The sequence below is a fragment of the Pholcus phalangioides genome, unplaced genomic scaffold, assembly GCF_987345545.1.
Source record: "Pholcus phalangioides strain wild (caught in Gottingen) unplaced genomic scaffold, Ppha-v1.0 ptg000031l_1, whole genome shotgun sequence".
Taxonomy (NCBI): Eukaryota; Metazoa; Arthropoda; class Arachnida; order Araneae; family Pholcidae; genus Pholcus; species Pholcus phalangioides.
Window position 1 is genome coordinate 4,601,769 of NW_028301621.1, and position 18,109 is coordinate 4,619,877.

The following is an 18,109-nucleotide window of genomic DNA, read 5'->3' on the forward strand; positions in this document are numbered from 1 at the left end:
CATTAACAGATGTTTCCAAAAGTAATAAGGGACCAAGAGGGAAAATGCCTCTCAGACCGTGATTCTTCTGCCACCCACTTGAACAGTTGTCATGTGGCATACCGGATCCATCGCTTCATGCTCCATACATGGATCCTGCCATCAATGTCAGAGGGGAGAAATCTTGACTCAACAGACCAGACCACCTTTTTCCATTCATCAAGTGTCCGATTTCAGCATTCTCTAGCCACAAAGCTATTTTCTTTGGTTTTGCAGTGAAATCAAACTGACTCTTGTAGATCGTCAGCTATTAAAACCAGGGTTGTAAAAAAAACCGAAGTTTTTCTAGAAAAACCCAACTCGTCCAGGTTTTTGTGAATATGCTGTTCGCAATGTTACATATCAATGTACATGTTAAGTAATAAATATAAAAACAGTTTGTATACATCTAATTATATGTATATACTTAGTAATTAATATTCTAATATGATAAGTAAATTTTAGTATTTGATATATTAATTATATCAAATTAGTATTGGGGCGATTGAGCTACTTTTAAAATTATATTTCTGAACTTTTCTGTACTTTGCATATATTATGAGAACATCGTCTTCTCCCATGTAAAAAAATGCTTGTTAACTAGTAATTTATTTACTAATTTCTTTAAAAAAAAATTGTGTTGCTAAAGACTACAGAGAGGGGGGTTTAGGCTAACAAATGATTTTAAGCAAAAAAAAAAAAAATCCAGTGCATTTTTGTAGGTGGGCCTGTACTTCATATAGTGAATTAAGTTGTATAACGCCTATACAGCCTATTCACTGTATAAAGTGAATAGGCTGTTAATTAAATTATTATACTTATATATCTAATATCAATGTTTATATTATTATTGTATATATAGTTTATAGCGTATGTTTATAAGTTCATAGCATTTTTCAAAAACTTACGCGAAAAAAAACTTAAGCAAGAAAATGCTATGAACTGGAAATGTTTATGAGAATTTGTTTGAGCCGTGGGACCATGAAAATAAGTTGTATGAAGCGGGAAAGTGTTCTAAGTGGGACGGTTATAAGTGGGATGGTTATAAGTGGGATTGACTGTATATGTTAGAGAATAACATTCTATTTTCTCATGCAAAGAAATTATATTCAGGTGGTATGAAATTCAGTGAAACTCCTATATAATGATAGTAAAGGGACAGCTGGAACTTGATATTACAGAAGGAATATATTACTATATAAGACTACGGAAAGACCAGAATCAGAGAGCAATATTGTTGTATAGGTGATTATTGTTGTACAAGGCATCATTACATCAGTTATATCACATAGACCAGTGGTTCTCAACCTTTGGAAGCCTGCGGCCCGGTTGATTTCTTGATTTCTTTTATATGAGTGGAAGGCCTAGTCATATGCACTCCTAATGGAGGTATAAATGGGTAAAAATGAATCTGTGAGCTATTCACGGCCCGGTTTGACTAGTGCCGTGGCCCAGCAGTTGAGAAACATTGACATAGACTTGTTATATAACATGTTCCTTCCTATGCAAAAGGCTTTTGGGAAATAGAAACTGTATTGAAGGTAACAGACATGGCAACTTCTTCAGATGCTCATTCATTAATTTCAAGGGGTGGGGGGGGGGGAATCTGATGTATGTGAAATGCAGAATTGAACAGATTCATTTTTTTCTTCACAATGGATATTGCGAAAGCGTTTTTAAATTGAAGGGTAGTATTGATTTCTGATTCATCTCTGTTTTTGAGTCAAAAAAAGCTTCAATTAAAGATGCAAAATTTCTTCAGTGTAATCTATAGGCTAGTTATAATTTTTTTTAATCTGATGAATATTAATTAACTATTCTAATATTAACTAACTAAGCTAATTCATAATTAGCTTATGAATTAATATACTTTATAAATTGATAGCTAAATATTAAAAAATTATTAAAACATTTTTTTTTTAATTTTCATACTTAGTAAAAGATAGTTAAGATCAATGTATGCATAGCAATCTAACTCATAAGTACATCCAGCATATAATTTTATAAATAATTTTCTCAGATTATCTCCAAGCATATTCAAGAATTTGAAAACAAAGAATTCGTTTTTAAAAATTACTGATGTGGCTAAAAACACCAAATTCTTATATTTCTACAGTGATATATACACTTTCATTGATTCATGAGGCAATCATCCTGAGCTTATCCTACAAGGTGCTGCATTTTAGCAGCGATTTCTACAGACGCAAGGTGTAGCAGAGTTGATAACAGAGTTTGCAAAGTAATATGAAGTGGTTCATAGCTAATTATTATTTTAATTAATAGTAAAGTGAAACAAAAAAAAACAAATGTAACAGGGCGATTAGCACATACACAATACACAACCCAGTCTCAAAGTGTACAGATATAGACTAATGAACTGACTTGGCGGTACTACATATTTTGGTCGCCAGGTCATCGCCAAATGGCGCCGTTGGCGAGATATCGGAATTCAACATTATGTGAATAGGTTCATATAGGATTTTAAATTAATTTCCATATAAGTTATAAAAAAAACTAAGGCTATCTACCATCTAAACTTATCTAGCATCGAGAGAGTCTTTCTTTGAGATCATAGACAGGCGAGTTAACCTACGTAGGCATCGCTTCCAAATAAGAATACCAACGGCTAGAAGGGATTGCTTTTTCCACGGATATAGATGTCGTGTGGCAAGAATATGGAACAGTCTTCCATCAGAACTTGTATGTGCCTCCTACGCAAGATTTGCTTCCGCTATTGGGGATTTCGACCTGACTTCGTATGCGAAGTGCTTCCCGTTCTGACTATTTTTTTTTTTTCTTCTCCCAGTATAAGTGCATTTCATGACTTCTGGGGTTATTTTTATTGTAAATAAAAAGTCCTGTCATTCAACTAATGACTATAAATAATTGTAAGTAATAAGATAACATATGATTCTCAGCAAAACCCACTTTCTAGCAAAATCTCAGTGAGTTTTTGTAGGTGGGCCCATATACATTAGGATAACATTCTTTCCTCCATGCAAAGAAATTGTATTCAGTTGGTATATATATTTCTATTTGAAAAATAAATAAAAAAAACCCTAAGGCTATAGAAAGGTTGGTAAATTTATTTGCTAAAGACTGTAAATGAGATTTGTGAACTAATAAATGATTCTTAGTAAAAACTCAGTGGGTTTTTGTAGGTGGGCCTATACTTTGTATATGTGAGGTCAACCATTTAATTCTCCCACGGAAAGAAATTAAATTCAGCTATATAACATTAATTTCTATTTTTTTTAAAATATAACTAAGGCTTAAAAGCTAAATTTGTTTTGCTAATGATAAATTTAAGTGGGATTTTGTATGCATTATGTCTCCTGGCACCTCTTTTGTTCATAAGTGATTTCCACCCACTATTCTGCTTTCAGCTTCAAGTTTTTTAGCATAGCTGCCATTCTTTGAAGACTCAAGATACATTGTCAGCGCATGTACTGCACGGACGAGTCGAAGTTTGAGTGAGGGGTGTTCCTAATGTTTTGCCACTGAGTGTATATGTGTGCCGTGTAATGAAAGGACACTTACGAATAGTGTAAAAAAAAACTTAAAATGTATCTGCTTCTTAAAAGGCTTATCAGACATTTGGCTATCTACAATCCTTATTTAAATGTATTATTTCAAAATCTGATGATTATTTTTGAATCACCCTGTGTTTATATGAAAATTATATAAATGTGGAATTTTCTCTATGGGTGAATAAACTTGTAAAGAGAGAAAACAATGATTTTTCTATTCGTTAATTTCACACAGAACAAAAAAACATGGCAATATATGCAGAGAACAAAAAAAAAAAAGTGGCAGACACCATCTTTGCCCTAGACCAGCGGTTATCAACCAGTGCTCCGTGGAGCCCCCAAGGGCTCCGTGTGCCCCTGGCAGGGGCTCCGCTGCAACTGAAGGAAAATAAAATGAATCAGTAAATTTGATAGATAAGTAAATAAGAGAGGCCTACAAAGTTCTGCCATAAAACTTATGTACAAAAAAGGGCTCCTCGAGTCAAATAGGGCTCCACCATAGAAATTATATACTGATAAGGGCTCCGCGAGTCAAAATAAGTTGAGAACCGGCTGCCCTAGCCAAATAACACATGTTGCCAACATGACATATCTCACTTTCCCGGTTTTTTGCTGACGCCTTGGAACCATCAATTGGTCAAAAACAAAAATTAAGCTAAAATACAACATAAATCTAAACATTAAAAATCATGACATACACAGTCAAACCCCGATTTAACGCCGCCATTTGTCCCGAAGAATTTTGGTGATATAATGAGTTTGCTGTCATATCAGATCGAAATAAAATTTGGATCGAATATATAATCTGATCGAAATAACGTTTCAGAGAAGCTCCATCACATAAATTCACACATTGCTCTCAACCCTTTCCTGTCCCTTCGTGAAGACATTCTCTAAGTTTTCTGATGGGCAGTTAAAGTTTCAAACAGATTACAGTCACACCAAACTAATTATGGAGATACTCAGAACAGCTGAAGAATAAATTAAAAATTAATAACAATATAACCTAATATTAATAAATGAAAAATCTCTTTAACATACTTTTTCTTTGCAGAGCAAAGTATTTTACATATGAACCATATGAACCAACTTTGATACCAAAACATGACTTACTTTCACTGATTTGTGTTCTTTGGGTTGTTGGAGTGAAGTATGGAGCTTTATCATTAATATCAAGAATGCCGACAGACAAAGTAGTGGTTCCAGTAAATGATGGGATACCACCATCTACAGCAGCAATCTTGTAAATAAAAGAAAAATATATCAGTCCATTGACTACACAGAAATAAATAAGGACTCCTATTGTGAAATATGATTAAAGTGCAAAAAATCTAGATATGGAAATTACATAAGCTCCAAAAGTTAAGCACACGATGGCTTACATACTAATACACAGTTAGAAACCACAACAGACAAATTGCCCAACAAGGTGGCTGGAAAAAAAGTAAAAATAAAAATGAGAAAAAAGTCCATAAAATTATTTGGTTGTCTAAATACAGCTACCCAAATAATAAGCCAGAAAAAAAGTAACTAAACAACTAAAATATCTGCCCAAAAAATATGGTTGTCATTCTTTAAATATTAAGCCTCTTGATTACTCCCACACATTTTATCATATTTCCTCTTGAAGGTATCTATCTTGGAGGAATTCACAACATCATAAGGGAAGCTATTCCATACATATACAACCCTGTTAGAAAAAACTCCCTGCATACAATAATCTAACTAATCAAACTGGTGATCTTCAACTAATACAAACTGGTGTCCCTGAGTCGAAGCATTTGAGACACGGCCTAGCAATATGTGCATTTAAATAATAAGACCATCCCGGCACCCTGGTTCTCATTAGCAGACCTGCGAACCAGGGTTGGTAAAAAAACCGTTTTTTTTGAAAAAAACCAAAAAACCAGGTTTTTTTGGTTTAAACCGGTTTTTTGTTTTAAATAGTATTAACATTAAAAAAATGAAATTTCTGAAAAATCATTCAAACTTCCAATAATTAACAAAAATAAAATGTTTATTAATGTAATTAACACTATTCCCATGCTAATTAATCAATAAATATTTATTAAATTTTAACAAAAACCAACTTTAGCCATTTAATTATTTTTTGCTTAACTCAATGGATTACTGTGTGTTTGAAAATTCTTTTAATGTTATTATTAATCATATAATACATAAAGGTTTTTCTCCAGTTACTTTCAGTATACTTAATTACGAAGCTATTTTGCAAAAAGTAATAAAAATTAGGTGAATGCATTTAATGATGCATAAATAATGCAGATTAATTAACGATGATTTAGTCCTTAGTTATAATATAACTAAGGTTCTGATTTCAAAACACTAAAAAAAGAGCGATTGTCAGAATGACTTGAAAATTGACATGAATATTCCTGAAAAAATTCAATTTTATTTGATAAAGGGGAAAAAATACTTAAAAATGTAAAATTAATGACATCATCCAACATGTGGGAAATTTGCTCGCAGAATGGAAACGATAGCCAGTCAAGGCAAAATTATAACTTAATTATAGCATTGCACGAGTCCATAATTCACGGAAACATCACCAAAAAAAAGAAGTAATTGAACAAATAACTACAACTTACTCAAAAAATGTTAAATATGTTGTCCACCGCGTGTTCTGGCTATGAGGTTGAAAGCACAAAAATTCTTGTTCAACAGCAGAATCGGAATAGGAGATGGTCATAATGTGGATGTGCTTGCAATTCAGCTTTATTAAACCAAACGCGCCCCCTTTCATATTCCTGAGGAATGAGGAACTTCTAACATATAGGGAATGTGCTGGAGATTACAATTCATCAAAGTTTGCAATCTGACCACTGTTTATAACATTTTGAGGTACCCCCACAGCCAGTAGTTACAAGGGTTAAGGTGCATCCTGTCAAAATGGGTCTTCAGCAGCTGCTTTGCTGGTATTGCAATGTGCATCTTGATAGAAGTTCTATCCACACACTGATGCTGTGGAAGTGCCGAAATGATGTGGTTGCACAAAATAGATTATACTGCTGGCCAAGTACAGCATCATCTACTTGCACATTTTGCACTTTTTTCTTTTGCGAAAGAAACGTCCATTGCTTCAGGAGTATCCATGCAAATTTTCAGGTCATTCCGATCAGTACTTATTGTATAGTTTTGGAATCAAAACTTAAATTATAATCACCCTGTATATAGCTGATTATTTTTTATAAATTTGTTACTACTATACAGTAGAACCTTGATTAACTGGGCTTAACAGTGTGTGTGTGAAAGTATAAAAAAACAACTATTGAATATTAAGACTGGGAGATATACAGTAGGAGATGTGCTACTTCTTATGGGAATGAAAATGTATGTGAGGTAATGTAACAACTAGTCTTTGTCCTTTAAGGACAGCTGGTGTCTTTATTGGATTATAGGACCACCTGCCCCTAGCATGATGGTGTCACTACTGTAGCTGCTTCTTTGTGAAGGGAAAAAGAAACCCTGTGAGATATGTAATACACCACTACATTTAGATGTGTGATGCAATCCGTATTCATGAATTTGCTAAAGATAGAGCATCAGAATGTAGCCAAAGGTTAGAAAATGTTGTAAGAATGAGAAGTTTTGGCTTTTATATATAACTTTAAATGACTAAGATACTTCATATGAAATATATATATATATTCTGGCCACTTTTATGAGACTTTTTGAAAAAAACCACTTATAAAATCTTATGTCATTTAAAGATATACCGTCAGAATGTACCCCAAGGATATAAAATGAGGTAAATATGAAACATTTTGGCTAATAATGAACTAATATGATATTTTTCAGGGAAAAAAACAATATTTAGGCCACTTTTATCTGATTTTTTGAAAAAAACCAGTTGGTTAAAACCAAGGTTTAAACCAACGTGGTTTAAACCAAACAACCCTGCTGCGAACCTTGAAAAAGGCAAAGGTCCTGTAATTTCCACACAAAAATCCTGCAATTTCTGCAAAAATATTGCAAGCATACGATGACTTTCTGTGCATAATCCGCAGAGTAAAAGTCAAAATAAAGAATCAAATGCAAAATATGGGTATATTTTTTATAAGGTATCAGACTGTGCATGGATGCAACATTTAGTAGAAGCAACATTTTCTCTGAAAATCAGATACTTTCCTCGAATTTCTCAAGTTTTCATTAAGGGGGAATAAAAATTTATGCATGGAGATTACAGGACATTTTTTGTTCTCAAAGTAGCAAAATGCCAATGCTCAACTTATTGCAGTAAACTGTTTTTTACATGTTTGAAATATTTGTGGGTATAAAATATTTATTCTAGAACTTATTACATTAAATATGATGATTGGATTATTTTACCTTTTGTGTTAATGTTTATGCTCCATCACAATCGTATTTGAAAAGTATTAGCATTACACTTTAATAACTAACGCAAAAAACTAACTTGTTGATGAGGATTATGATTCATACTTGATTGCAGCGGTTTAGAAGAGCAAAATTTTAATGTTAGGACACGCAGAACAGTTTTTTCCATACAGGGTGTTTCAAAGCATATTACTTTTTTTTACAGTATTTAACACATACTTTTTCACTTTTTTTTTTAACTTTAGCGTACACTTTTCGATTTTTAATTTCATAAAATATCCTCCATTTACTATGTACAACACACTCTTTTCAATTCTAGATCTAAGCAAATATTATTACCATTTTACCAAACACTTTTTCGATTTTAATTCATAGAAGAATGAATATATATCGAGTGATGAATGGTACAGACTAGCGCAGGGGTTCTCAAATTTTTCCCATCTGTGGCGACCCCTTACCCTAATCATTGCTTATCCACGACTCCCCAGAACAGTTTAACAAAGAATCTCTTTGGAAAACCATCAGGTTGCTCCACAGTGCCTCCGACAAAGGTTGGTGGCGAGCAGTTTTGAGAACCCCTGGACTAGAAAGTTCTTGGTTTCTTCCCTCATGGAAGGAGTCAGGTTCTTGTTGCTTCAAGGAAAATTACCAAAAGACATGTGGGCTGAACTAGTAAATATACAGAACTATTTATGAAATATATTCCCGCATAAAATTTTAAAAGGGAAAGCATCCTTGAACGTTTTCAGTGGCAGAAAATTTTCAGTCAGACATTTGAAAGTTAAAGGAAGTTTGTCTTATATGTTCATTCCTAAAAGATATAGAGACAAGCTAGATAGCACAGCAGAAAAGGGAGTATTGGTTGGCTATGCAATAAAAACAAAAGACTATACAGTTTGGATTTTGAAAACCGAAAAGGTTATTGAGACGAAGAGCATAAAGTTCAATGAATTTACCATAAGTACAGAAATTCAAAGAGAGTCTCAAAAACGTCATGAAAATTCTTTGATTAACTTTCATAATAATTCAGAACTGAAATGGGAGATTCTGAAGAGGACACTGAAAATGCAATATGACGAGCATGTGAAATGGAAAAGGATTGTAAAAACAAGAAAAAAGGGCAATACAGCGAGCATGAAGGATGTCTATTACCATCCTGACGTTTATGATGACACATCGGAATCACATACGAATGTAGAAGCTCACTGTGTCAACATAAAAATCCTTAATTCCTACTTTGAAGCAAGAAATTCAGCACAGAAGGACAAGTGGCAAAACCCAATAAAAGATGAGATCGAAGCACTAAAATCGCAGGATGTATACGATCTAGTCCCAAAATCTGACGATCGAAAAATTTTGGGAAACAAATGGGTGTACACAATCAAAAAGGACGAATTCGATAATGTGTAACGCTATAAAGTATGACTAGTCGCACAAGGTTTTCGACAAGTCAAAGACGTCAATTATTTCAATGTTTATTCACCGGTAGTGAATTTCACATTAGTTAGATTATTCATGGTCATTTCAATTATTTTAAAAAGGTTGGATTCATCGACATTTAGGCATAAAAAAATGCATATTTGTACGGTAAACTCAACAATGTTGTGTATATGAATCAACCACAGGGTTTTGAAACTTCATGTTTCGAAGATCATGTTCCGAGATTGAAAAAAGAGTTATACAGCCTGTTAAATGAAAATTGTATACATGTAAATAATTGGAATGTTATTATATTAGTATATGTTGATGGTGTGGCAGTATTTGCCAAAAATGAGGAAAACATGCATATTGTAATAAGTTTGTTAGAATCAAAGTTTGAAATAATAAATTTGGATTCAATTTCATGTTTTTTAGGAGTACAATTAAAAATGTGAGAAATAAGTTAATCATGCATCAAAAAGGTCATATTGAGAAAATGCCACAAATTTACAAAAATATTCCCAAATGTAAATCTAATATTCCATTAAGTACAGGTATTACAATTCAGGGGTGTCAAGAAAGTGATTCAAAAATCACTGATGTTCCATATCGGAATTTAATAGGGAGTTTATTTTTCTTAGCAAACAGGATGAGACCAGATATAATGTACCCTGTTACTCTATTATCACAATATTGCGAAAAACCATCTGTTATTGATTGCAAATTATTATGTCAAGTATTTAATAATATAACTTATGTCAGTATTAACAAATACTGCTCATTATTTTTATCAATTTAGATCATAGTAAGAATATGGACTTGATTGCATATTCAGATGCAAGTTGGGCACTCAATGATCATTTTTCCATGAACGGATATATTATTTTTCTAGGGGGTGTTTTGATTCCGTGGAAATCGTCGAAACCAAAATCTGTAGCAATTTCAACTATGGAAGCAGAGTTTGCAGCATTATCAGAGACAGTGAAAAAGGTTATTAGGTTGTACCAAATTTTGAAAAATTGTGAAAAATCGAATTTACCATTGTATATTCCTACTATTTATTGTGAGAATCAGAGTGTGATACATTTTTCAAAGAACTGTGTTGAAAATCGGCAAAGTAAACAAATAGATATTAGATTTTTCCTTTGTAAAGGAATTAGGGGAGAAAAATGAATTTATATTATCGCATGTATGTGGAAAGAAAAACATCGCTGATATGTTAACGAAACCAATGTGTAATGAAAAATTATGTTTTTATTGCAAATATTTATTTTCAATGTAAAAAAAAAAGAAGTAAAAAGGGGTGTTTTGTTGGAATGTTTTCCTTTTTTTTTTCTATGCACGTGCGGGAACTGGTTGGTCCAATTCTGTATGCAAATCAGTGGCAGCAACATGCTCTCTTCCTCACAGGAGTGCGGATATATATAGACTGGTTTTTCTCTATGTGATGGGTCTTTTCCGTACGAGGACCGGGATTACGTTTTCTTTGATTGCCAGTTGTTATTTTGTCTGCCGCATCGTAAATGATCTTGTTTTCTTTACAGTTTTTATGGAATAAAAGTTAGAGTTCAAAATAAACTTTGATCATTGTTTTTATTTCTTCAACACAGTCAGCACGCTCTGCCCCAACATTGGAAAACCGCATGATGGTAAAGTCCATATTAGTAAGTATTGTCAGTTTTCGGATAAGTGCTAATTGAAAAACACTAGAAAATCTTTTAAGAGTAGACTTAACATTTCGCCGGCAATTATTGTGTTTCTTTAAATAGTATATGTAAGTATTTTTACTTACTTTTGAATTTTCCTTGGCATAGGCAATTCCAAGCCTTGTCCAAGCCTAGTGCAAAAGGAACTTCATGAAGATGAAATCCAGTTAAAATTTTCCCGAGTAAACTAACTGTTTCTAAACAGGTGGAAGCTCAGAAAAGTCCATTTGATGCTCGCTTAGAATACCAATGTGTTGTTGTGAGAATTAAAAAAACAAACACCACCTGGAATTCAGCTTTAAGAAGCGATGAGTATATAGAGTTGATTTATATTATTTCATTTCAGAAATTCTTTTGAGGAGTGACTCGTTTTGGATCAGGAAATTGAGTGTTTCGGAGCAGCAATCCGTGAATTTGGAGCAGTGCACAGAATCATTATTACCAATTGTGAAAAATGAAAACTTTTCGAACCGAGATAATCAGATTATTAAATTTTGAACATTTTAACCAGTTATAGGGTTCCGGTGTCAAAAATCAGTTTTATATAATTGATAAAACTTGCATCCACTTGTAGGGACATAAAAATTATGTCCCTACAAGTGGATTATGACCCATGTGGGTCATAATCCAAGCTGGGCATAAAAAGAAAAAGTAAAAATTTACAGAGCAAACAAATAAGAATACAGAAAAAAAACCCATGAAATTTTGTTGACTCTGTTTCTGTTGCCTCATGACTGTTTTCCTCCAATTTCTCAAGAACACCAAACATTTTTTCTTTCAGTGTTTTCAGACGAACCTGCCCATTTTCGATGTCTACTAAGTTTTTCTCTTTATCTCCACTTGTTCGATTTTCTCTGCAGTGTTCAGCATAGTTTTTGATGATGACAACTGAATTTCCAACTCCCTCTCTTCTGCTTTTAGTCTTTGATTCTTATCTGGTCGTAGAACTTTGTTATCGAAAGTTTTTGGTTTTGAAGTCTGTCTTGGTACTTCTGATGTGAGCTGCGAAAAGCTTTCAGAAGATTGGCATCGACATCAATATCTTTTGCATTTTTAGAATGCTGTGCGCAAGATTTTATTTGCCTAATGCCATTGATACTTTCAATCAAAAGATTTGATCTATGTTGCATATGTTGCAGGAAATGTTTGTTTACACTAAAACCTCTTTCGAAGGCTTCATTTCCATGTGGGCAAGACATAATAAGGCTTTGATGAGCACAAGCAAAACTTTGAACTTTGCACTTCCATCCAAATTTTTCAGATCAAATATAGATCCCCAATACTTATCTAACCTTTGATAACTCACCTGTATATCTTTCCAAGAGAACAGGGGGGGGGGGGTCTGTTCTCTTTGTATGAAGGACAAACAACTTGCAGTAGCTTTGAAACAATGTATTTAATACATGATAATGAAGAGTTTTCCAGTCAGAAAACGGGATGCAAACACTTCATTTTTTTCCAGCATGGTGTTCTCAAAAGGTAAAACTTTGAACAAGTGCTTGGCGATCTAGCACCAGTGCAAGTGATCTAGCACCTAATAGAAATTTTTTTCTTGAGAACATCCCCTAGCTCAGCAAGATTGGATTCTATTTCAGCACACATCAACAACCACATAAGACCCACAGAGTTGTGGGTCTTAATCTGCTGATTGCACCACTGTTTGCAATCAGCATGCAAACACCAATATGCAGGCTTATTTCTCAAATTGGTAGCTCATAAATAAATAATTACCACAATACTGTATGCCTTTCGTCTGTCATGGTCTAATTTCGATTGTTTGCTCACAGTCACAATTCCACTTTTACCATCTATTTCAAAATCATCAAAACCACCGGAATTAATTCTATAAGTCAGCTCAGCATTCACTCCAGTATCACTGTCTGTAGCTGCAACTTGTTCCACTACTGTCCCTAAAATATTTCAAACCAATGGTTACAACAAACAGCTTTCAATCTATTTTTTTATAAAAATCAGAAAAAACTTTCTTTTACATTGGCAATAAATAAACAAATAAGCAAGCAACTAATGTAGTGATGTGACTAGGTGGTATGTGAACGACAATAGGGACCGAAAATGAAAATTTGATTTTAGTAGCAGGAAAAATTATGTTTGTAGCAACAAAAATGTTATTTTAGTAGCAGCATTTATCAGTTTTGTAGCACTTTAAAAATTCAGCAGTACATAAAATACACAGTTTTTATATGAATATATTCAGTAGCATACAAAGGATTTTTTTGTTTCTACTTCAAAAAACATTATCTCAGCTCAGAAGGCATTGTGTCCCCCCTCCAGGCATGAAGCACATAAAAGATTTCCTGTAGAAGAAATCACTTTTTTTAAATTTTTATATCATAACAAAAACACTTCATATTTATATATATATATATTTATATTCTCTACAATATCAATGAACCAGAGGACCACATATTGTATTTCAGATTTCAAAAATAATTTCTACAAAATCAGTTTTTTTAGATTTGGCTTGTATTTAATTTATATTTATTTATACCATATTGTTTGGCTGAGGCCTATACAAGAGAATGTGGTGATGGGATTTGACATAGATGGTTGATGCTACATACAAAACCATATAATGAAGTACTATATATGTATGAATATATAGAATTTGATGGAAGGTTGTTCCAATTAATAACTGTTTGGAGAAAAAACTAAATTTGAAGCAATCTGTGGATGCAAGGAAAGGTTTCAATTTTTGAGTGTGATTGATTCTGTCAAAAAAATGCGAAAACTTGATTAGAATATGAAAAGTGTCAATGTTAAAATAGCAATGTTAAAATAGTGAGCGATATATGTATGGGAGGCAAGTGGTAGGATATTAAGTTGACGTTTGAGCTATGTGATGGAAACAGAAGACGATCTGCAATATAAAATAAATTGAATAGATATATTTTGGATAGATTCCAGCTTATCTATACTGGTTTGTGTAATGGGGGTGTCAAATTTCACAGACATAGGAGAGGACAGGAAGAATGTAAGTTTGGAAGGATGGATGTCGGAGTTGGCGAGTGGAATATTTAAGGTTACAAGTAAGAAAAAGTTTTTGGAGGCATTTTTGAAATATATAATTTATATGGAATTCGGAAAAAATTATCAGACCTTAGAATAAATAAACATCTCAAAAAAGAAATTTTCAAATTCTATAACAAATTTTCAAAAGTTTATTGAAAATATAAATAGCTAACCAAGGTAAAATTTTAAATATCTATTATAAAAAAAAAAACAGAGAAGAGAGAAAAAGAAATAAATCAAGAGCGTGCCATTTATTACATTGATATAATGCAACATTTAGGCTTTTACATTTCCCGGTTCACTATTAGTTTAAATCCAGCGTGATCATTGAACAGATGACAACAATGAAAGGTGCTGGTCATTCGTTAAATAATAAACATTTATTATATTAAATATTAGAATTTGGTGTAACATTTTTACAAATAGTTATTGCAGTTAGATTTATCTCTCTCTCAACACATTGTATCAAAACAATAAAATTCAACGCTTTTACCGCTTCGTCTGGAAATTCAAGTGCTGGTTCACATCGTCCATAAAACAGTTCAAGATTTCACAGTCAAGTATTAGTCTTTACACACTACCCTGGAAACCCTGGAGCCAGGTTCTCACAGGTTTGCAGCTTGAGGTGTCTGATGAGGTTATCGGCCAGCCATTGAACAGGAGACGGCAGGAGGTAGACATTGGGAGAGGTCCTGGGAGAGAGATATACAATCCAGAAATTGAGGGAACCAAGATGACGTTCCATTGATACATGAGAACAGGTGATGAGACGCAAGCAGTGCCAAACCCCACATTTCCACAATTAATGCATCGGTATTGAGAGACCAACTGACTCAGCAAAGCAAGACACCTTAGTAAAAGAATTGTATGCCTGGAGGAAATAAATCAGTTGGAAGTGAGTATCTCTGTGTATCAAGCATTTGTATGAGAGCATTCCCATAATGCCCCATGATGGAACCAATCGCAAGGTCGAAGATATGGTACTGAACTTTACATCTGATTTAGATATCTTCATAAGAGAGAGAGAGAGATAATATTGCACAAAATATATCACAAAATCTGGTAATGTAAAATAAACATGGGGGCCGATTGGCAACACATGATCTCGCCGATCGATCCTGGAAACAAAGGCGAGACAAAATAAAATCTATAAAAATGAATAGAATAAGGACCATTTCTGCGGGGCCTAAATGGTAATGTTACAATACGGAGGAAAGTTTGTAAGCCAGACACTACACCAGTTGGAGCATAGGAGGGTATTGTTTGGTAATATATTGGCCAGTGAATTGGCAGCAGTTGAGCAAGAACTTGTTAAAAGAAGAAAAAAATGACTAGAGAAGTGCAATGTGACACAGAAGAAAACGGACCCTCCTCCTGGCGGTGAGTAATCACAACATTCCTTCTCTCTCCCCTCCTTGCCACCTCACGTTAATTTAAAAGAATATGTAATTTTTCAATTGTTAAATTGATGGATGGGTGCAGAAATAAACAGGGCCAGTAGAAACCGAACCTGGAATTAGTGTATTTACTTATTGAAAGAGTGTTTAATTTTTGATTTATAGGTTGTCGTCATATCACTTTTGCTGTTTGATCAGTCCTTGTTCAATCCGCATCCATCCACTTCATATTATGCAATGTCTCTCAGTCAATTTTATATCAATGAAGTAATTGTAACATTCACGATTCCATCAGTATTTTTGATGGCTTGTGCAAGAATATTTCATGTTGTAAATTTTCATTGTGTATTTAAAATTGCATCTTGAAAAAACAATCATGAATAGATGTATTCAATGCAGAGTACTGGTTGTCACGCAGAATCAGAAAGGTCTTCACCGCTAATTTTAATGCTTCTTTTGTGGATTTAATTCCGCCGTTCTCAGGAGAGGGTTCATGCAGTGGCAGGAATTTTTTTAACAAAATCAACGAAGTTGCGCGACTGAGCGGTTGGTCCGAGGATGACAAAATTTCCATTCCAAAGTTGAAATTGATGGCAACCACTGAAGCTTTTTTTTTTTCTGTCCCACAAAACAAATTTCAAGTTCTTTTGAAGTTTTCCCAGAAGTTACTCTCAAGATTCATAAAACAAGTGCCTACCCAGTTGCACACCCTGACAACATCTGTGCAGCAGGAACGGGAATCAGTGGAAGATTTTGCCACTCGAGTGCGACACTTTGGCAACAGAGCAGGGTTGGTAAAAAAACTGTTTTTTTTTAAAAAAACCAAAAAACCGGGTTTTTTTGGTTTAAATAGTATTAACATTAAAAAAATGAAATTTCTGAAAAATCATTCAAACTTCCAATAATTAACTAAAATAAAATGTTTATTAATCTAATTAACACTATTCCCATGCTAAAATAAATTTTTATTACATTTTAACAAAAACCAACTTTTGCAATTTAATTATTTTTTGCTTAACTCAATGGATTACTGTGTGTTTGAAAATTCTTTTAATGTTATTATTAATCATATAATATATAAAGGTTTTTATCCAGTTACTTTCAGTATACTTAATTACGATGCTATTTTGCAAAAAGTAATAAAAATTAGGTGAATATAATGTATTTAATGAATCATAAATAATGCAGATTAATTAGCAATGATTTACGATATACAGGGTGATTATAACTAAGGTTCTGATTTCAAAACACTGTAAAAAAAGAATGATTGTCAGAATGACTTGAAAATTGACATGAATATTCCTGAAAAAATTCAATTTTATTTGATAAAGGGGAAAAAATACTTAAAAATGTAAAATTAATCACATCATCCAGCATGTGGGAAATTTGGATCGAATGGAAACCATACAAATACAAATACGACGCCACAACAGGCAAATTGCCCAACGAGGTGGCTGACTTAAGAACATCATGGATCCCCGAACCATTTTTTGGAGGCCCTACCTACTACTGCTACACCACACATGCACCCCCCCCCCGCGCAACCCCCCAATGAATCGGTACATGCGGGAATGTGCGTGTACGTGTAGTGCAACCTGACGTAAAGTTCGTTTCTGTGTAATGCTTGTTATGTGTAGTGCTGTCATCTGCCCCCAGTTTTTCTAACTGAAGTGTTATGGTTGAATGATTTACTGTTGTAGGACTGTTGCTCTCTGTGGCGAGACTTTTTAATGGGGAGATCGGCTCGCATTTGCGCCTTGAAGTTGGGAACCACAGAAAACCAACTTCAGCCGACCACCACTGTGGGGTTCGAACCCGGATCCTCGCATCACGAGTCCGGCACTATAACCACTCGACCACCACAGCGGCACACACGACATAGTCAGTCATGGCAGAATGATACCTTAATTATAGCATTTCATGATTTGATAATTCATGGAAACATCACAAAAAACGAATAAATTGAACAAATAACTACAACTTACTTAAGAAATGTTAAATATGTTGTCCACAGCATGTTCTGGCTATGAGGTTGAAAGCACAAAAATTCTTGTTCAACAACAGAATTGGAGTATGCCATGGTCATAATGTGGATGTGCTTGCAATTCAGCTTTATTAAACCAAACGCCCCCCCCCCGTTCATATTCCTGAGGAACTTCTACCATATAGGGAATGTGCTGGAGATTGCAATTCACCATAGTTTGCAATCTGACCACTGTTTATAACATATTGAGGTACCCCCACAGCCAGAAGTTGCAAGGGTTAAGGTGCATCCTTTCAAAATGGGTCTTCAGCAGCTGCTTTGCTGGTATTGCAATGTGCATCTTGATAGAAGTTCTATCTACACACTGATGCTGTGGAAGTGTCGAAATGATGTGGTTGCACAAGACTGGGAGATATACAGTAGGAGATGTGCTACATTTTATGGGAAAGAAAATGAAAATGTATGTGAGGTAATGTAACAACTAGTACACTAGTCTTTGTCCTTTAAGGACAGCTGGTGTCTATTGGATTATAGGACCACCTGCCCCTAACATGATGGTGTCACTACTGTAGCTGCTTCGGAAAAAGAAACCCTGTGAGATAATGCACCACTACATTTAGATGTGTGATGCAATCCTTATTCATGAATTTGCTAAAGATAGAGCATCAGAAT

General features: G+C 34.0%; 1 protein-coding gene across 3 annotated transcripts in view; it reads right to left on the minus strand.

Moving 5' to 3' along the window:
* Positions 1-18,109, minus strand: part of Cad87A (cadherin 87A) — a 672,761-nt gene that overhangs the window by 370,808 nt on the left and 283,844 nt on the right. For all 3 annotated transcript variants that reach the window (XM_089252829.1, XM_089252827.1, XM_089252828.1), the window contains 2 exons: positions 12,758-12,936; positions 4,662-4,788 (listed from right to left, as the gene is read on the minus strand). In XM_089252829.1, coding sequence (XP_089108955.1) covers positions 4,662-4,788; positions 12,758-12,936 — 306 coding nt within the window. The remainder of the gene's footprint in view (positions 1-4,661; positions 4,789-12,757; positions 12,937-18,109) is intronic.